The 21,402-nt window shown below is 38.0% G+C and overlaps 1 protein-coding gene across 3 annotated transcripts in view; it reads right to left on the bottom strand.

The window, feature by feature from the left end:
* Positions 1 to 20,687, bottom strand: part of PPP3CC (protein phosphatase 3 catalytic subunit gamma) — a 91,724-nt gene extending 71,037 nt beyond the window's left edge. For all 3 annotated transcript variants that reach the window (XM_082842269.1, XM_082842270.1, XM_082842268.1), the window contains exon 1: positions 20,404 to 20,687. In XM_082842269.1, the coding sequence (XP_082698395.1) occupies positions 20,404 to 20,452 (49 nt within the window). In that variant the 5' untranslated portion in view covers positions 20,453 to 20,687. The remainder of the gene's footprint in view (positions 1 to 20,403) is intronic.
* Positions 20,688 to 21,402: the final 715 nt, after the last annotated feature.

Here is a 21,402-nt window from a genome sequence, read left to right as displayed (position 1 = left end):
ATCAAGCTTAAAGACCCTTTAACCTGCCATTAAATAGCCTCATAAATGGAGTTATGCTTGATAAATATGGCTCATACAGTGCTGTAAATAAAGTGAAGGTTTTCAAGCTATTTTAAAACTTTTTTAATATTCTCAAAGAATTTACAAAAATAGAAAGAACAGTATAATGAATACTATAGTATTAACGTTCAACCTTCTGCTAATCTTCAAGCTACTCTTTATTTCTCTACATCGAAGAAACTATATACTCAATGCAGAAGAATTTTTTTAATAGCAGATACAAACTACTATACATAAAATAGATAAGCAATAAGGATTTACTGTAGGGCTTCCCTGGTAGCACAGTAGTTAAGAATCCACCTGCCAATGCAGGGGACACGGGCTTGATCCCTGGTCCAGGAAGATCCCACATGCTGCGGAGCAACTAAGCCCATGCGCCACAACTACTGAGCCTGCGCTCTAGAGCCCGCGAGCCACAACTACTGAGCCCACGTGCCACAGCTACTGAAGCCCGTGCGCCTAGAGCCTGTGCTCCGCAACAAGAGAAGCCACCGCAATGAGAAGCCCTTGCACTGCAACGAAGAGTAGCCCTGCTCGCCGCAACTAGAGAAAGCCCACGCACAGCAACGAAGACCCAACACAGCCAAAAATAAAATAAATAAAATTTTTTTTAAAAATAAGGATTTACTGTATAGCACAGGGAACTATATTTAATATCTTATAATAACCTATAATGGAAAACAATATAAAAATATAAATATATTATATATAACTGAATCACTTTGCTAGACACCTGAAACTAACAAAATATTGTAAATCAACTATACTTCAATTTAAAAATTTTTTTAAAACTGCACAAAAAACAATAACTACCATAAAAACAAAAACAAATTTCTTAGAATGCCATCAACCAAAGATAACCACTGTTAAAGTTCTGGTGTGTATCTTAAAATTTTTACTATTGAAATATATTATTTTATAATCAGTTGTAGTATACAATCTAGTAATCTGTCTTTTGGAAAATATTCCAGAATCCTTCACTGGTAATCTGTCTTTTGAATTTTGTATTACACTACTAAAATTTTCTCACACCAACAAACATTCTTCTACAATATAATTCTCAAAGTTTGCATCATGGAAATAATATAATTCACCTAATTAATCTGCTATTATTAAACACTGCAGTTATTCTTATTTATTTTTGCTATTATGAATAATGTGGGAACAAATATCTTTGTCCATACATCTATAATCTCACATGTTCATTGGCCATTTGAATTTATTCATTTATAAATTATCTATACACATCATATCCCTTGATCATTTCTTTTGTCCTTCTGTGTGATTTGCAGTTCTTTAGTAAGTATAAAAGATGACTAAAAATACATCCATGTATTGAAGCTAGCCATAAAGTGCAAATATTTTATCCCTAAAGCATACTTTTAAAAGGAGGCATTTCAACTCTAGGCAATATTTCAAAGTAAATTGTATCCTTCTAAAGCAAACTACTAATCCCTAGTTCAGAGGGAGTCTCTATTTCCTTCTTTCAGGTTTTCAATTCAATTTTGCAGTAGTCTATCAACCTGCAATCTTGTTTTAGCCAAAGTAAGTCATCTGCACTAAATCCTGTGTTAATTTTAGGGTACAGCTTCCATAACTTCTTTTTTAAAAATAAGCTTTATTGGGGTGTACTTAGGTACAATAAACTGTATCCACTGAAGTGTACAATTTGATAATATTTGACGTCTCTTTTTGTCAAACCACAACCACGATCAAGATATAAAACATTTCTATTACTCCTGAAGAATCCTGTCCTCTGCCTCCAGCACCAGGCAACCACTGATCTGTCAGTACACATAAATTTGCACTTTCTAGTTTTATATGAATGGAACTGTCCAGTGTATAGTCTTTTATGTCTGGTGGTTTTTTTTGTTTGTTTGTTTTTTTGCGGTACGCGGGCCTCTCACTGTTTTGGCCTCTCCCGTTGCGGAGCACAGGCTCCAGACGCGCAGGCCCAGCGGCCACGGCTCACGGGCCCAGCTGCTCCGCGGCATGTGGGATCTTCCCAGACCGGGGTACGAATCCGTGTCCCCTGCATCGGCAGGCGGACTCTCAACCACTGCGCCACCAGGGAAGCCCGTGTCTGGTGTTTTTCATAAGCATAATGATTTTGTGATTCACCTGTGCTATTGCATATATCAGTAGTTTGTATCTTTTTATTGCTGAGTAGTACTCCATTGTGAGGATATACCATATGGTTATCCATTTACCTGTTGAATATTTCCTGGTTTTGGCTATTATGACTAAAGCTGCTATAAACATTTGTGTATAAATCTTATTTTCATTTCTCTTGGGTAAATACCTAGGGGTGGAAAGCCAGGGATGTATGACAGGTGTATAATTAACATATGAGGAGACTGTCAAGCAATTTTCCCAAGTAGTTTTACAACTTTACATTCCCACCAGCAGTGCCTGAGAGTTCCAGTCACTCCACATCCTTGTTAAAACTTGTTAACTGTCTTTTTAATTTCAGCCATTCTAATGGGTGTGTAGCGGTAGTTCATTGTGGGTTTTTTTTTTTTTAATTTATTTGTTTTTGGCTGCGTTGGGTCTTTGTTGCTGCGCATGGGCTTTCTCTAGTTGCAGTGAGCGGGGGCTACTGTTCGTTGAGGTGTGCAGGCTTCTCATTGCAGTGGCTTCTCTTGTTGCGGAGCATGGGCTCTAGGCGCGCAGGCTTCAGTAGTTGTGGCACACAGGCTCAGTAGTTGTGGCTCGTGGGCTCTAGAGCGCAGGCTCAGTAGTTGTGGCGCACGGGCTTAGTTGCTCCGCGGCATGTGGGATCTTCCTGGACCAGGGCTTGAACCCGTGTCCCCTGCATTGGCAGGCGGATTCTTAACCACTGCGCCACCAGGGAAGCCCTCATTGTGGTTTTAATTTGTACTTCCCTAATAGTTAATGATGTCGAATATCCTCTTGTATGCTACTAGCTATTTGTTATATCTTCATTTGGGACTTGTCTGTTCAAATCTTTTGTCCATTTTAAAATTCTGCTGGTTGGCTTATTAGTGAATTGTAAGTTTTTTATATATTCTTGACACAAGTCCTTTGTAAGACACATAGAGTGTGAATGTTTTCTCCCAGTCCATGGCTTGTCTTTTCATTCTCTTAACAAAACATATTTAGAAGAACAAAAGATTTTAATTTTGACGATGTCCAATTATCAGTTTTTATAGTTCATGCTTTTTGTGATTTAAGAAAAGTCTGTCCACCCCAAGGTCACAAAGATTTCTTCTATGTTTTCTTATAGAAGTTTATAAAAATGGTAACGTTTAGCTTTTACATTTAAGTCTATAATGCATTATTAATTAAGTTTTGTGTAGGGTATGTGTCAGATTTCACTTTTTTCCATATGGATATCCAGCTGTTCCAACACCATTTGTTGTAAAGTTTTTCTTTTCACTGCTGAATTGCTTTGTCAAAAATCAAGTGACCATTTATGTGTGGGTCTATTTCTGGACTCTACTCCTTTCCATTTATCTATAAGTCTATCCTTTTACCTTTACCACACTGTCTTGATTACTGTAGCTTTATATGAGTCCTGAAACCAGGTAATATGAGTCCTTCAACCTCGTTCTTCCCTTTTAAAATTGGTTTACTTACTATTTACAGTAGCCAAGTCATGGAAGCAACCTAAACGTCCATCAACAGATGAATGGATAAAGATATGGTACACACACGCACACACACATACACACACACACACACGATGGAATACTACTCAGCTATGAAAAAGAATGAAATAATGCCATTTGCAGCAACATGAATGGACCTAGAGATAATCATACTAAGTGAAGTCAGAAAGAGAAAGACAAATATCATATGATATCACTTATATGTGGAATCTAAAATATGATACAAATGAATTTATTTACAAAACAGAAGCAGACACACAGACAATAAACTTAGGATTACAAAAGTGGGAAGGGGGGATAAATTAGGAGTTTGGGAGTAGCAGATACAAACTACTATGTATAAAACAGATAAACAATAAGGTCCTACTGTATAGCACAGGGAAATATACTCAAAATCTTGTAATATGGGCTTCCCTGGTGGCACAGTGGTTGAGAGTCCACCTGCCGATGCAGGGGACACGGGTTCGTGCCCTGGTCCGGGAAGATCCCACATGCCGCGGAGCGGCTGGGCCCGGGAGCAATGGCCGCTGAGCCTGCGCGTCCGGAGCCTGTGCTCCGCAACGGGACAGGCCGCAACAGTGAGAGGCCCGCGTACCGCAAAAAAAAAAAAAAATCTTGTAATGAACCATAATAGAAAAGAATATAAAAAAGAATATATACATAATATATATGTATAACTGAATAACTTTGCTGTACACCAGAAACTAAATTGTAACTCAACTATAATTAAAAATTAAGAAAAAAATTTCAATTGTCCTCCCCTACAAAAAAATAATAAAACAAAATAATTGGTTTGCTTTTCTCAGTCTTTTTTATTTTCATATAAATTTTAGAATCAGCTTACCAATTGCTATTAAAAAATCCTTTTAGGGGATTTCCCTGGTGGCGCAGTAGTTAACAACCCGCCTGCCAATGTAGGGGACACGGGTTCGATCCCAGGTCTGGGAAGATTCCCACATGCCGCGAAGCAACTTAGCCTGTGCGCCACAACTACTGAGCTCTGCGCTCCAGAGGCCGCAAGCCACAACTACGAAGCCCGCGGGCCTAGAGGCCGTGCTCTGCAACACGAGAAGCCACTGCAATGAGAAGCCTGTGCACCGCAACGAAGAGTAGCCCCTGCTCACCGCAACTAGAGAAAGCCCATGCGCAGCAACGAAGACCGCACGCAGCCAAAAATAAAAATAATAAACTTATTTTTTTTTAAAAAATCCTTTTAGGATTTTGATTGAGATTGCATTGTATCTATAAATCAGTTTGGGGAACTGACATCTTAACTATATTGTATGGTCTGATTCATGAACATAATATAACTCTCCCTATATTTAGGTTTTAAATTTCTCCTAGCAATGTCCTGTGGTTTTCAATGAAGAGATCTGACATATTTTTGTCAAATTTATTCCTAAGTATTTTACGTTTTTTGGTTGATATTCTAAGTAAAATTTTTAAAAATTTCATTTATGAATTGTTTGCTGATGGTATATAAAAATGCAATTCATTTTTGTATATTCACTTTGTTTCCCTTGACCTTGCTAAATTCAATTACTAATGATTATTTTGTAGATTCCTTTGTATTTTCTATATAAACAATCTCGCAGTTTGCAAATGAGATGGTTTTACTTCTTTTCAATCTGTGTGCATTTTAGTTTAATTTCTTGCCTTATTTCAATAGCTGGGACTATTAGTTAGAATGCTGAACAGAAGTGGCAAGATAGGCCATTCTTATATTATTCCTAACCTTAGGGGAAAGACATCCAATAGTTTACCATTAAGTATGACATTGGCTATAGGTTTTTCATAGGTGATCATCAGTTAAGGAAGTTTCCCCTATTCCTAGTTTTCTAGAGGTATGTTTGTTTAAATCATGAATGGGGTGTTGAATTTTTGTCAAAGTTTTTCTGAATTTATTGAAGTAATCATATACATTTTCTCCTTTATTGTTAATATGTGGATTATATTCATTGATTTTCAAATGTTAACACAACTTTGCATTCCTGGGATAAACACTACTTGGTAATAATGTGTTATTCTTCTTATTAATAAATTTGCTAATACAAGTTAGCTAAAGTCTCTGATGCTAAATTATTTATGTTGTGCTAAGTTGTCCAAAGCATCTAAAAAACGCTTTTTAATATAGGTTTCAGATTTCAACTTTTGTAACTGGAGTCGCAATAATACTAGCGACCATAATGTTTATTGGCTGCGTGCTAACTACATAACAGGCATTGCTAAGGGCTTTACATACATAGTCTCATGTAACCTAATAACACTCTATGAAGTATTACTATCCCCATTTGACAGATGTGGAAACCAAGGTTTAGGGAAGTTAGAAACTCTGTCCAAAATCTCACAACTAGTAACTGGAGGAGCTGGAATTTGACCCCAGGTCAACTGATTCCAAGACTAAGTTCTTTTGCTATAGTGCTTCACCAAATAATCTGTAATACTTTTTCTTAACACATAAATCAAAGTAAAATAAGACAGGTTAGAATGAAAATAATCTCTCTGAGAAGCCACTAAAATTTAAGTTCAAATGAGAACTACGTAGACATAAGACAAATAACATTCATACACAAGGTATGAGCAAAAGCAAAAGAATTTTTCACAATCCAGGATTTTACACAATTCTAGATTTTACGGAATTCATGGTTATACAATGTTACTAACTGAAAAATAAAACATTCAATACCTGGATAGATCTAAGTTCCTATATCTAGCCTTCCTAAAATCCTGGATAATAGTGATATTTGTTAAAACCTTAAGTTCTGAAATCTATAGCAGACAAAGAACTGGAAGGGTTCTTTGAGGAAAATTCAAAAATACTAGGGAGGTAATTATATTCTAAGTTAAATAATTCAATATTTATCCGGCATCTACTACATGCTCATACTGTGTAGGTAAGGTATAGCTTATATAATTTTAACATATGGAGTCTACCTTAAAGAAATTTATGTTCTATTTAAGTAGACAAAATAATTCATATAAAACAAGATGTAATATCAACACAGAACAGTTAAGCAATACACTGTACGGTACAGACTGTATGGAAGATTATAAAGGGGATTATCAGTAGATGGCTACAGAAATCATGGAAGGGCATCAGAAAGTTGAAATTTGAGCTGGATCTTCTGTAAGTTACAAAGCCACTTTCTCATTTTTGGGTATTTGTTATAGAAGCACTCCACTCTTGGCACCAAAATAAAATTAAATAGAAGGTATAGTAAAAGGGAGAAAAGAGGAAATTCCAGACACATGTAATATACTACATGTATACAAATTTTAATGAAATATTTCAAAAAATAATTTTACATAAAATGGTATAGGAAATAATACAAATAGTACAAACACCCATGTACCTACCATGTAGATTTAAAATATTAAGTTTGTCATATCTGTTTCAAATATTTTTCAAGAACTAAAATGTTACAGATATAATTGAAGAGAACCTTCATCCTTTTCCTTCATCCCAGGGGTAATTAGTACCTTTAAGTACTTGTGTATCCTTCCCACATGTATATAATTTTTTGTTATAAATATATCTATACACAATATTAAAATTTTTACATATGTGGTGTCATACTGTGTAACCATTTTTTAAAATTTTATTTATTATTTATTTTTGGCTGTGTTGGGTCTTTGTTGCTGCACACGGGCTTTCTTTAGTTGCCGCGAGTGGGGGCTACTCTTCGTTGCGGTGCGCAGGCTTCTCATTGCCATGGCTTCTCTTGCTGCAGAGCATGGGCTCTAGGCGAGCGGGCTCAGTAGTTGTGGCTCACGGGCTCTAGAGCACAGGCTCAGTAGTTGTAGCACACGGGCTTAGTTGCTCCATGGCATGTGGGATCTTCCCGGACCAGGGCTCGAACCCGTGTCACCAGCATTGGCAGGCAGAGTCTTAACCTCTGCGCCACCAGGGAAGTCCCTGTGTATCCTTTTGTAACTTGCATTTTTATATTCAACATTGCTTGCCAGATTTATCTGGAATGAGGCCAAGGTACCCATGTTTTCTTCATGTTTTTTTTAAGCTCCACAGGTGATTCTGGTTGGTAACCAGAGTTCAGAATCATCATTCTAAGTCTATATATATTTAGCCAAGAAAGTTTTCAGTGTTTCCAAACTGCTAACACATTTTAACCTAGTTTTTACCATGAGTCAGTTGCTGTTAGACTACCTGTATTGCAATAAAGATTACTTTACAATGCTTCCAACTCAGAAGCAAAAACCCTAATCAAATTAGGTTTGCACATGATTCAAAACAATAACCAAACTATAAAAATGAGTTTCTGAAGGGGATGGGTGTGGCTACAAAGGGATAGTAACACAAGAGTCTTGTGGTGATGATACAGTTGAGTATCTTGATTGTGGTGGTAGTTATACACATGTGAAATTGCACAGAGCTACACACACACACACACACACACACACACACACACACACACACATACAAGTCCATGTATAACTGGTGAAACTTGAATAAGCTATCTGGATAGTGCCAATGTCAATTTCTTGATTTTTGTATAGTACTGTGGTAGTGTGGGATACTGACATTGTGGAACAGACCTAGGGGAGGATGTATAGGACCTTCCTGTACCTTTCTCTGCAATATCCTGTGAATCTATAATTATCAAAATAAAAATTTAATAAATTTTTAAAACTAAGTTTCTAAAGTACACTGAAGAAATTCTGCAGCCTTTCCATGGTCAAATTCAATTCAATTCAGTATACTGCTTCAATATACATCCAATACATAAATGACACATATTTTCATACACCTAACATCTGATGCAGAACTGCATTAAAGAGAAAGACCACATTGGTGACAACCACTTTAATCCTACAGTAAGTATAAAAGATAACCCTTAAAAGTTATTGGCCTATAAGCTATTATTTTTAGATTACTGTGTGGTCTTATCCTCACGGGACACTAGGATTTACCTAAATAGCTATCTCTGTTCACTCCAAATAACCCTGCTTTCATTCCTATTTTAAGCCAGCAAGCCTGCCCTACTTTTGCAGACTTATTTCCTAATCTACTCACCTGCGTTTCCAATCATGAACCAGTTAAACACTGCTTAAGAGGTTATATTAGATATTATTAGTGAAAGTCATATGTACCTTTCAGGTCCTTTCATAACTGATCAGAACAAATAATTTTATTTCAATAATCTGAAATAGCTCTTTCAGATTATTCCCTCTGTTCTTTGATAGTCACAGAACTCACTAGTCTGACAGAAACAATAACTTTATAGTGATCATATGTGTTCAATAAAACAATGCACAATAGTAAAAAACAACTAACTTGCTTTCATGAATAAATCCACCAACGACCGTTATTACTCTGGCCATTCATTAAAACTATCTTATTTTATTTTTAAACTTCCACAAAGCCTTAGGCCACAAGAATAAAATGTACCTAGGCATACACACAAAAAAACACAAATTAAGTCTTACCTCTTTAGGCCACTGATCAAACATTAAAGTTTAAACCTGAAAGGATTATCAATTTATAGAGTGAAGGAGCAAACATTTCTTACGAGATATAGTCTACGGTTTAGTCATCTGCTCTTCCCGGTGGTTATTAGTCATAGGAAGCTCCAGAGTTCTAATTTTCTGTCACATTTTTGGGAAGTTATCATATGCTATACTGAGGACTTTTCAAGACAGTATTTAAGCTTCTGAGTATAACCACAAATGTGTTGCTTGTCGTGGGAACTCATCAAATATCTGTTTCTGAATACATGATTTCCAAAATTCTATCTATACTATAGAAAAGGAAATTTTCACCATTTTTATTAAGGATTTTATGTTTACGTCCTTTCAAAAGCTAAGGAGATTAAGGTTGGAAAATATAAAATATAACACTGTTAAACTATCATTGCACATATGCCACTTAAAGTCAAACAGACCTGCTGTCAGATCTCACCAAGATTCAAGAAGAATTCATTTAATAAAGAACAGCTAACATTTATTAAGCACCCACTATGGGCACTATGCTAAGCACTCTACATAATATTGTACAATATGAAATACAATCTTTAAATTCTGAGGTAGGTACTGTAATCTCCCATTTTAAACTTGAAGCAAGGAAAACAAATGACAAAAGTCACACAACTAGTAATTAGCAGCGCCTGTGCTCTTTCCTACACCGTCTTCAATAAAATAAGCTTCTTATGCTTTCACTTAAACAATTACTAAGCGCCTATGTGCTAGGCACTGTATTCAACATTAAGAACACACAGTTCTTGGACTTCTTTGGAGGTCCAGTGGTTAAGACTCCACGCTTCCAATGCACGGAGCGTGGGTTTGATCCCTGGTGGGGGAACTAAGATCCCACACACCCCACAGTGCGGCCAGATAAATAAAATAAAATAAAAATATTTAAAGAAATTTGTAAAGCAATAAGACTGCTCATGGGAGCACATGGGAGGCAATATCTAATTCTTCTTCTGATGATGATAGCAGCTAACATGTACTGAGCACTTACTATGTGCCTGTCACTGTACTTTGTGGAGTTTATTTCATCCTTACAACTATCCTGCAAGCTAAGTTTTATTATCCCTCTCCCTCAAATAGGGAAACGGAGGTAAAACAAAGTTAAGTGATTTGTCCAAGGTCACACAGATACCAAAAAGAGGCAGAATTTGAATCCAGCTTCACCTGACTTCAAAGCCCATGTTCTAAAACCATTACTCATACAACCTCCTAGTAAAGGGGAAAAAGCTTCTCAGATGTCCTCTTGGCTAAATCTTGAAAGATAGATAGGAGCTAGTCAAGTTGGGGGACAAGATTCTTCAGAGAAGTAAGGCAAAGAGCCCATTCACAGATACAACATGACATGGCATTCTGGGGAACCACAAGAAGTAGGAAAGTAGTTTTGGGAATGGGGGTGTGAAACGAGGAGGAACTAACACAAGGTTAGAGGTTTAGCACGAAGGAACTTCTACATCAACAAAGTTAGAGTTTATCCTACGGGCTGGAAACGTTCATGAAGGATTTCAAGCACAAGAATGATCCTTTACATTATCCAAAGATCATGATGGCAGCATGGAGATTAGACTAAAGAGCCCTAGCAAGTGGCTACTGCAATAATACAAGCAAGAAGTAAGAGAGGGAGATGAAGCAGAAGTTTATGCAGAAACCAGAAGGCCACAGAACTGATTCTGGTAGAACGGGATATGAAGTGAAAGGGATAGGAGAGTCTGGCCTGACTCCCAGGCTTGTCATGTGAGCCAGTGACTAAATGGGTAAGTGGTATGATTAACAGGGATGGGAAATATACTTAGGAAATCCTTTCCATCTTCTCTCCTTATTAGTGCTTTTTAATATTTATTTTATCCCTCTACCGCCTTACTCACTTGAATCTCTCCAAAAAACAAGAACAAGTCTGTCACCATATCTGTTTGGGTAATGTTTGCATTTTCCATAATTTTGGATTACATTTATAAGCCAACTAAGCCTCAGTTGTTTGTTTGTTTTTAACATATAGCCATCAAAATAATCTTGCTATCTCCTAAATGGGATCACTGTCAACTGATCACTGATAGATTTCAGCTATTCCTCTTCCTTCTCCTTTGCTTCATTTAACCTCTTCCCATTCTCTGACACTTCTAGTTTAACCACCCTCTCAAGTCCTTAGTCAAGTATACTTGCTTTCTCCATCCTTACTTCTGCATGTTCTTCCAAGACCCATCATGTAGCTGCAACAACCTCTTTTCCTACTAAGCAAGTTGCCTTCACGCCACATCAGCTATAATATACTTTAAAACTCATGTTTTTCTCTTTAGCTTGCCTTCACTAAGACACCACTGAATCCTCAAATATGATAGTGCCTTTCCTGAGTCTGGTTATGTGAGGCATTTCTTAACTGTACTCCTTTTTCTCTCAACTTTATATTTTGAAAAACTGAAATCCTATCAAAAAGTGAAAGAATAGTAAAATGAATATCCATTTGCTCTTTACCCATATTCACCATGGTAAACATTTTGCCACTTTTGCTTTCTCTCTTAACAAGTACATTTTTTTTTTCCTGAACCATTTGAAAACAAATTGCAGACATCATGACATTTCAACCTAAATACTTCATCAGGTATTACCTAAGAATAAGAACATTCTCCTTTATAACCACAATACCATATCACACACCCAAGACATTTCCCATTGATATACTATATCTACTATATACTCCATATTCAAATTTCCCCAGTTGTCCCCAAAATGTCCTCTATGACTTTTTTTATTTTCCCAATCCAGGCTTGGCACTGTACTTGACTGTCATTTCTCTTTCATCTTCTCTCATCAAGAATAGTCCTCTTGCCTTTTTAATTTTTCATCACTTTGACATTTTTTTAAGTAAAATTAAAAATGTAGCTCTGCAATACCATTAGCCACATTTCAACTGATCAGTAGTCACATCTGACTAGTGCCTACTCTATTGGACAGTGTGGAGAACACTGTTGCCATTGTTATAAGATCTATTGGACAGCCACAGAATTCTACCATTAAAATTGATGTTTACTGTTATCACTTTGACACTTTTGAAGAGTTCAGACCATTTGTCTTGTAGAAAGTCCCATAAACTGGATTTGTCTTATCATTTACTATAACTAGATACAAGTTAAACATTTTTAGCAAGGATTCCATTGGCAATTCTTGAATGAATTCTTAAATTATCTCCTAGTGTTTACTTCATTCAGAATTTCACTCTCTTGGGCTGACATTGTCTAGACACTGCACAAAAACATCATGAATTCTTAGTATTCAATAAATCTAATAATGATCACCAAAGATACACATTCCCTTGGCCAGCTAATATAGCATATTTTTCTGTCACCCAGTCTAGAGAGCCTAATTACCAAGTTATACCCTCTTCTAATAATAAACAAAGACTCAAGAAACTAAAAGATTTCATGATAAAAATCTAGTTTGCCAACAAAATAAAACTGAATATAGGAAACTAAAAGTTCTCTCTGCATACATCTGAATAATTAGGTAGACTATAAAGATAACTAAGTCAGATATCACTTAGGTTAGGTTGAAATTTTTAGACCTCAGTTTTGCAATTTCAAATGAAGCTAAAATTTAACATGAAAACTTAAAACAGAGTGTTATATTCTATTAATGATTGCACCAAAGGATGAAAAGACACCTCTTTATTGCCATTAGTAGCAGCAAAGCTCTGAAATGACCACAAATATGAGAATTAGCTGAATAATTCTGTCTCTCATAGACGTATGTCTAAAAATTAGCTTTTCCCCAAAATGTCACTTTAATGGAAAAATACTCTATTATCAAATACTGCTTAGGAAAAGTGTTTTAATTAATTCTTTTTAAAAAAATTTTATTGAAGTATAGTTGATTTACAATGTTGTGTTTAATTTCTGCTGTACAGCAAAGTGACTCAGTTATACATATATATATTCTTTTTCATATTCTTTTCCATTATAGTTTATCACAGGATATTGAATATAGTCCCCTGTGTTAAATAATTCTTTAATTCACTTTAAGTAATGAGTCCTTAGCACTCGTCTCTCCAATAATCCGATAGCTTTTTTTTTTTTAATTTTACAGTAAAATGTGATAATGTTACTTTACGGAAGAAAGCTTTATTACCAAATGTCTGATATACATAAGGCTTCAATCACAACCATTATCACACGGGTAAAAAAGAACACCTTATTCCTGCTTGGAAAAAAAAAAATTAAGTGTTTAAATTAAGATGTCCTTTCTGAGGTTTGAGACTTTCACTCAGAGGTGTGAATCTCAAAGAGCATCAATTTCCAGTGTTTAAATATTATAGTTTGTACAATGAGATATCATCTCACACCAGTCAGAATGGCCATCATCAAAAAATCTAGAAACAATAAATGCTGGAGAGGGTGTGGAGAAAAGGGAACCCTCTTGCACTGTTGGTGGGAATGTAAATTGATACAGCCACTATGGAGAACAGTATGGAGGTTCCTTAAAAAACTACAAGTAGAACTACCATATGACCCAGTAATCCCACTACTGCACATTATACCCTGAGAAAACCATGATTCAAAAAGAGTCATGCACCACAATGTTCACTGCAGCTCTATTTACAATAGCCAGGACATGGAACCAACCTAAGTGTCCATCGACAGATGAATGGATAAAGAAGATGTGGCACATACATACAATGGAATATTACTCAGCCATAAAAAGAAACGAAATTGAGCTGTTTGTAGTGAGGTGGATAGACCTAGAGTCTGTCATACAGAGTGAAGTAAGTCAGAAAGAGAAAAACAAATACCATATGCTAACACATATATATGGAATCTAAAAAAAAAAAAAAAAGGTCATGAAGAACCTAGGGGCAGGACAGGAATAAAGACACAGACCTACTAGAGAATGGACTTGAGGACACGGGGAGAGGGAAGGGTAAGGTGGGACAAAGTAAGAGAGTGGCATGAACATATATACACTACCAAATGTAAATCCGATAGCTAGTGGGAAGCAGCCGCATAGCACAGGGAGACCAGCTCGGTGCTCTGTGACCACCTAGAGGGGTGGGATAGGGAGGGTGGGAGGGAGGGAGCTGCAAGAGGGAAGAGATACAGGGATATATGTGTATGTATAGCTGATTCACTTTCTTATAAAGCAGAAACTAACACACCATTGTAAAGCAATTATACTCCAATAAAGATGTAAAAAAAAAAAAAAAGAAATGTATACACCAAAAAAAATTAAAAAATAAATATTATAGTTTGGCAGTTGTTAATTACAATGGTAAACTAAGTACAACTTAAATAATGTTAACAAATTCAACAGATGTGTGCTGTATGACTTGCTCACATCGAATATTTATACTTGAAAATGTTTCTTCTGGGTTGGCATTGTATCAAATGACTGAAAATATAAAGGACCAAAATATGAATACAGGGCTTCCCTGGTGGCACAGTGGTTGAGAGTCCGCCTGCCGATGCAGGGGACACGGGTTCGTGCCCCGGTCCGGGAAGATCCCACATGCCGCGGAGCGGCTAGGCCCGTGAGCCATGGCCGCTGAGCCTGCGCGTCCGGAGCCTGTGCTCCGCAACGGCAGAGGCCACAACGGTGCGTACGGAGAAAAAAAAAAAAAAAAAAAAAAAATGAATACAAGCACTTTCAAATCATTTTCATGCTGATTGAAACCAATATGAAAGAATTTAGGTAAAATTACAATATTTATGTTAAAATAATATGAGATATTTGAATAATAAAAGGTTTAATATATGTCATCCATTTTCCTTTTAATTTAAAATATACCAGTAGATGGAAATACAGTTGACCCTTGAATAAAGAGGTGGTTAGAGGTGCTAACCTTCCACACAATAGAAAATCCAAGTACTTCTTACAATCAGCCCTCTGTATATACACGGGTGGTTCCCCCATACCCAAAGTTCCTCCCTATGCGTGGTTCCACATCCTTAGATTCAACCATCCTCGGATCATGTAGTACTGTAGTATTTACTATTGAAAAAAAATCCACGTATAAATGGGCCCACAGTTCAAACCTGTATTGTTCAAGGGTCAACTGTATTGAAAAGTATTAATGAAAGTATATAGTAGTGGAAAGTATTAAGAGTAGTTTCTGGAAGGAAGGAATATGAAGCCTTTGTTTTCTTCCCTTTTGCCTTTCAAATTTTATAATTAGCAGGGTTAAGCTTACATTTAAAAGAAAAAAAAAATTTTTTAATCCTTGGTAAATCCATTCTCATAATATGAAAAACGGAGAGAGGGGACAGAGGGAAAATAAATGAGGTATAGGTACCAGAGGCTGAAATGGGGTTCAGGATATACTTGTGGAAATAGCCATTTCTGTCCATACTACTCTAAGTAAAATTTTTTAAGAAAGCTATAGCCACACTATTCCCACTGCCAGGATATCAAAGAACCAGCAGCCTTCAATGCTGTGCTACAAATGGCAGTACATTCTACATTTGAATTCCAAGAGAATGGGAGAACTCTATCAGTATCCTCCTGAAAAGAAGTCTGGAGCTTCCCTAGTGGTGCAGTGGTTAAGAATCCCCCTGCCAATGCAGGGAACATGGGTTTGAGCCCTGGCCCGGGAAGTTCCCGCATGCCGCGCGCAGAGCAACTAAGCCCGTGCGCCACAACTACCAAGCCCGCACTCTAGGGCCCGCGAGCCACAACTACTGAGCCAGCGTGCCTAGAGTCCGTGCTCCGCAACAAGAGAAGCCACCGCAATGAGATGCCCGCGTACCACAACAAAGAGTAGCCCCCGCTCACCACAACTAGAGAAAGCCCACGCACAGCAACAAAGACCCAACACAGCCAAAAATAAATAAATAAAATAAATTTATTTTTAAAATAAATAAAAATAAAGTGCACATACATTTGTAAGTTGAGAAGGTGTACTGAACTGCTTTCTTGAAAAACTCCACTAAGTGGCAGAATACCTATTGAATATTGGTTGCTGTATTTTGCTGTTTGTCATTAAAACTTATCTGTCCATATTCTAGAAAATATTTATATTTTAATAAAGAAGATAGATCGCAGTCAGATGTTTCCATTCTTGAAAGAAAACGGAAAGGTAATATAAATCATAACAAAGTCAAGGATATAAACAAGAGTAAGAGGGGTGTGAACATTGCTGTTTCATACATAGACAAGAGTAAGAGGGGTGTGAACATTGCTGTTTCATACATAGACAACTAAGACTGTGGGCATCCGTCTAACTCTTGGGAAGCTAAATTGAGAGTACCATTTCTTTCTTTTTCTTTACCTCTTTTTTGAGAACTTCCAGTTGTACAGTGTTTAACATGTGGGGATCAAATGTATCTATACTTTAAGATATTCTAAATATGGATAATTTCTAACCTAGGAAAACATGTAGTTTAAGTAAGTGAAAAGTTCAGGAAAATTTTTTTCTTGTAATCCTTCATTTGGCATTTGATTTATTATTTGAAAGTTTTATTTAAATACTTATTAAAAGTATGTGATTTATAATATATAGAAAATAGCCACAAGAAAAAATAGAAAAATACTATATTTTATCTTGTTCTACCACTCTTTGTCTAGTAGTATGTGTACATGTATGTTCTAATGTATCATAATTTTTCATTTTCATTTAAAAATCTAATGTCCCCAATTCTATTCAGTTTTAAACTATAACAACTTTAACTTCGTATTTTGTAAAGGGCTAAAAGTATGATTTAAACTACAGATGGATATTATATTTTAATCCTAAATGAAAGATAATATAAATAATAAGCATAGATCTGATTTGAATAAAGATTTTTAAATAGTAAAATTAAATAAATAAATAAAGTGCACAATTCAATGATTAAAAAAAAAAAGAAGAAGAAGTCTGACTTCTGTTAAAACCCCTTCGGCCACCAAAGAGCAAACTCAGACAATGGATTCTCTATATTTGTTACGTAATGCCTAGTGAAATTTCCTTGCTGTTTCTGAAAAGATTCAGCTTACAGGAATAAACTTTTTATAAAAATCACTGTCAAAGAAAAAAATTCCTTCAAACAGGAAAAGAAACTTGGAAACCAGAAAAAAAAATCAAGCTGAAAGATTTTCAAAATGCAATTATTTGGGTTTCTCGTTTTCTGCTCCAGATACGAGTAGTGTTGCCCCCAGTGTATATGGACTGTCTGGAGGCTCATACAAATTTTAATTTTTAAAACAAAGAAGAAGCAAATGAGCACCAATTGGGAATACATTACAGATGGCTCTCCATAAACATTTAATAAATGAGTGAAATCATAAGAATGTTTATATTTTTAAACACAAAATAAATACCTTCAACTGCTAGAGAAGAAACCAGCTGCCAGGGAAGTACTAGACAGACTGTATTATTGGTTTGTACGCTGTTATCCATGGGATTCCACCCAGATATCCTTTATATTGTAGAAGAGGTATTTTCCTGACTGGGAACAGTTTCCTAACTTATAATTTTATATGCTTTCCGATTCTGATATTTTTTGAACGTTAATGATTTCTCTATTATCCACTTATGAAGCAGCTGATCTATTCTCACACTACTATCATGTTTCATAATACTACCTTGTCTTAAGCTTTTCACATCCATTATGTCATTTGCGTGGCTGAGATGCTTGACAAAGAAGGTATTATTAACCCTATTTTGCAGATGAGATTATTGAAGCAAAAAAAGAGAGAGTTTAAGTAAAAAGGCAAGGTTAAAAAAAAAAGGCAAGGTCACAAGTAAGCCCGAGAAGTAGGAGTAAAACCTCCAATCTAGTCCTTCATTTTAGGAAGGCTGCTATTTAAAAGACACAAAATACAAATCACTCCCACCCACCCACTCTTCTCCAAGATTTGCTCAAGCAAAACAATTAAGCAGAATTTAAAGTTAACAGGAAATGACAAAACCAAGAATAACTGGGGTGTGGTCTCACCTCTGAAAAAGATTTCCAGCTGTGAATAAATGCAAACAACTCTGGCCAGAAAAGATAATATTAGATCAGGATTTAGAACCCAGTACAGTACAACCGGACCTTAGCTATATATACAGTGACACCTTACTTTCTTAGAATAAACCTCAATATTTCAAACTCAGGAAAACCCAGAAAAAAAAAGCAACGTAAGTCACCAGGAAGCCAAAATTGCTGTGTTCAAGTTCTTATACTAAAGTTTTTATATATGAGACAAATCCACCCATTCTAAGGGCTTGAAATCATTTATGTTTCATTTTTTTAAGGGTAATCTTATAATAACATGCAGTAATTTATAAAATTTCACCAAAAAACAAATTTAAATCATATAGACTATGAGGGTATTCACTTAACTGTGGGCATGCCTAGCAATAAGCCAGCACCTGCATTTTAGCTACATATTGTTTTACTTTCCTTCTACATTTAAGGGTCTGAAAGGGTCATTTAAAAATTTCCTTGATATCTTACGGCACGTTATGGTAGAAATTACATACTACAATGGCGATCAGAATTTGAGATGCATGAAGGTCTGAGGACTACCACCACTAAGCTTCACTCAGATCCTATTTATTCTGACTTGACACACTATTCTGGTTTATCTGGTTTCCCTGCCTACTTCAGCTTAGAAGTGGCAGATTAGAAGGGCATATTTTGACAGATAGAGAGCAGTACTGCAGCAGATAAACTAAGAACAGACAAAAGCACTAAACTGGTATAGCAGTGAGGAGTCATTTCAGCACAGGAGGAAACTGCCAACACCCTTATACAGCAGAATGCACCGGCCATATTAACTGCATAGGACAGAAATTAATGTACATAATGATGACCTTGATTTATCAAAAAAGATTATGTTTAGTAGATTCTGAATCTTAAGAGAGGGTTATATACTCTTCATGGGTTATATACTATAAAGACTGACATTAAAATGGTCAAAAGAATTTAGCAGTTAAAGGGCTGTCAGTTCTATGAACAATTCTCTTAAATCCCTAATGATACCACACAAATGCTGAGTAGATAAATCTCAAAAACCTCATTACATTTAGTAAATATTATATAGTGTAGATAATTAACATTTATGATCAACACTTATGATGATGACTTTTTTGGGGGGAAAACTACATTACACACTAAAATTACATATTGCAGGCAATCAACATTTATGATGCTTAATTTTTTAGGGGAAAAAAAACACCTAAGTTATACACTAAAATTCTCTCCCTTCACTGAACATTCAATAATTTTTCTCCACTTAAAAAAAAAGTTTTCTTGTCACCAATCCTGGTTTCCTTTCTCCTTCTAATTACCAGAATGAAAAAATAAAAGTATTTTAATAGTTTTCCCCACTTACAATTAACCCCTTTATTCAGAGGTCACTAACACACCTGGTCTCGGTATATTCCCTTCTTACAAAATAGTGCTTTCAAACCGAGTATTAAAACTCAGAAGAGTTGTACTTGTCTTATGTCTGAACAAAAGAGGCACATAAATTAGTGGTTATATTTAAACCACTATTCTTAGTTTAAGGGCAGAAACAACTACAATGTAAAACCCTGTATGTATTAGTAAGGAACACTTTAGTTTATTTTGGACATCTGAAACAGGGAACATCATTCTCCAAGTCTCTATGGCCAAAAGGAAAATAAAACACCAAAAATCATGTCAAGAGATCTGTAGATCCCTTTCAAATATCACAATATGAATTTATTTGCATTTATTTCACTATATTGTTTCTTTTACTAACAGCAGTGACTTGTGATGATCTGAAGAAAGTGGGCTAAAAGGTACGTGGTATCCATCCTTAAAAAAAAGGGTGGGGAAGAGGCAAGAAAGATCTGATCCTACAGAAGAGGAGCGGCAGAAAGATCTGACTTGGAAGGGTCTACTCAACTCCCTACCCACATCACCCTAGATGGTTTCCCCCAGGTAAGAGCCTAGAAAAGAGGAATCGTTTCTTTTAAAAAATATGTGGATCCAGACTCTTTGGGGGTGGTGGGAGAAGAAATCGCCACCCTGCCTGGAAATCCGACACTACGGGAGATAAATAAGCAATCTCCAGCTAGCTACTGGTCCAGGTGCAACAGAAAACGCCCGGCGCCCCCGCGGGGGAGCCCCGGTGGAGATCCCGGCCTCCCGTCTCCCACACCCCCTCCAGGTCCTCCTCTGGGATGGGCGCCGCCAGGGATCCCGCCGCCCTCCTGCCTCCTGTCCTCGGCTCCCTCCCTCCGGCCCCGAGCCTTCGCCCGGCCGAGGGCCGTTTCCCGCTGGTCGACTGGAAGGCCCGGCCCGCTTGGCACCTTTGATGACGCGTTCGGTGGTGGAGAGGTGGAGGTTCCTCCCGGACATGGTCCCCTCGGCCTCCTCCCGGTCCAGGAGACCGCCAGACGTGCGCCTCCGCCTTCGCCTCCAGCGGTCTCGGCTCCCCGGGGCCGGTCAGTCAGCCGTGCCCCGGCCCGGCTCCTCAGGGCGGCCCAGGCACCAGAAGGAGGCGGCCGCGGCAGCCCAGCCTCGAACCCCACGGACAGGATGCGGGCCCACCGGCCGCTCCCTCCTGAGGCGCGGAGTCGCGAGCGCCCGCGACCGCAGTTGAGGGAGGCAACCCCAGCGGCCGCGGCTGCGCGCGGCCCGCCCCCGCGTGCGCGCGCTTGCGCGTTCCCGCTCGACGCCCTCCTAACTTCCCGGCGGCCCGCGCGCCGCCGTCGCCGCCGCGGCGCCGAGGCCCAGCGCGCGGCCCCGCTGCCTCAGCCGGCTCGGCCGCCTGACCTCCCACTCCCGGGCAGTCAGCGACCCCGGCTTTACCCTTCGCGCGGAGGCTCTCGGCCCGCGCGGCCGCCCTCCGCGCACGCGCGCTTCCTTCCGCTTTAGCTTCCGAGAGTAGAGTTCCCTTCTCTGCCTGCCCCTCCTGCAGCTGACTCCTTCTCGGCTGCCTGCGCCGCCCGGGCCTGGAGCACCTAACAGCGGCCCCTCGGTCCTGCACCAAAAGCCCCAGTGGAGCAGCGGCCATCTTGTGACCCGGCCCGAGCGACCCAGCAGCCTCTCGGCGGAGCAGTGCATCTCCTGTCCGCTTGGGGTCACCTTGCAGGGAGCCCTTGTCTTCCCAGACCTTCCCCACGGTTGACCTCCCTCCCTTTCCTCGGGGTCTCTCCCCCACTCTGTCTAGGAGACGTTACCAAGTTGATCAGGCTCCTTCCCACAGTTTACCCTCCCCCCAGTCAGCAAACCCATTTAAACCCCTGGTTTAAGTTGTCACATTTGTCGAGGGCGGTTAGTATAGTAAGAAGGACGATCGCGTCCAT

This window comes from Leucopleurus acutus (genome assembly GCF_964270905.1).
Source record: "Leucopleurus acutus genome assembly, chromosome: 7".
In the NCBI taxonomy this organism is placed as follows: domain Eukaryota; kingdom Metazoa; phylum Chordata; class Mammalia; order Artiodactyla; family Delphinidae; genus Leucopleurus; species Leucopleurus acutus.
The sequence above is the reverse complement of the archived record's forward strand: the minus strand, read 5'-3'. Positions and strand labels throughout refer to the sequence as shown.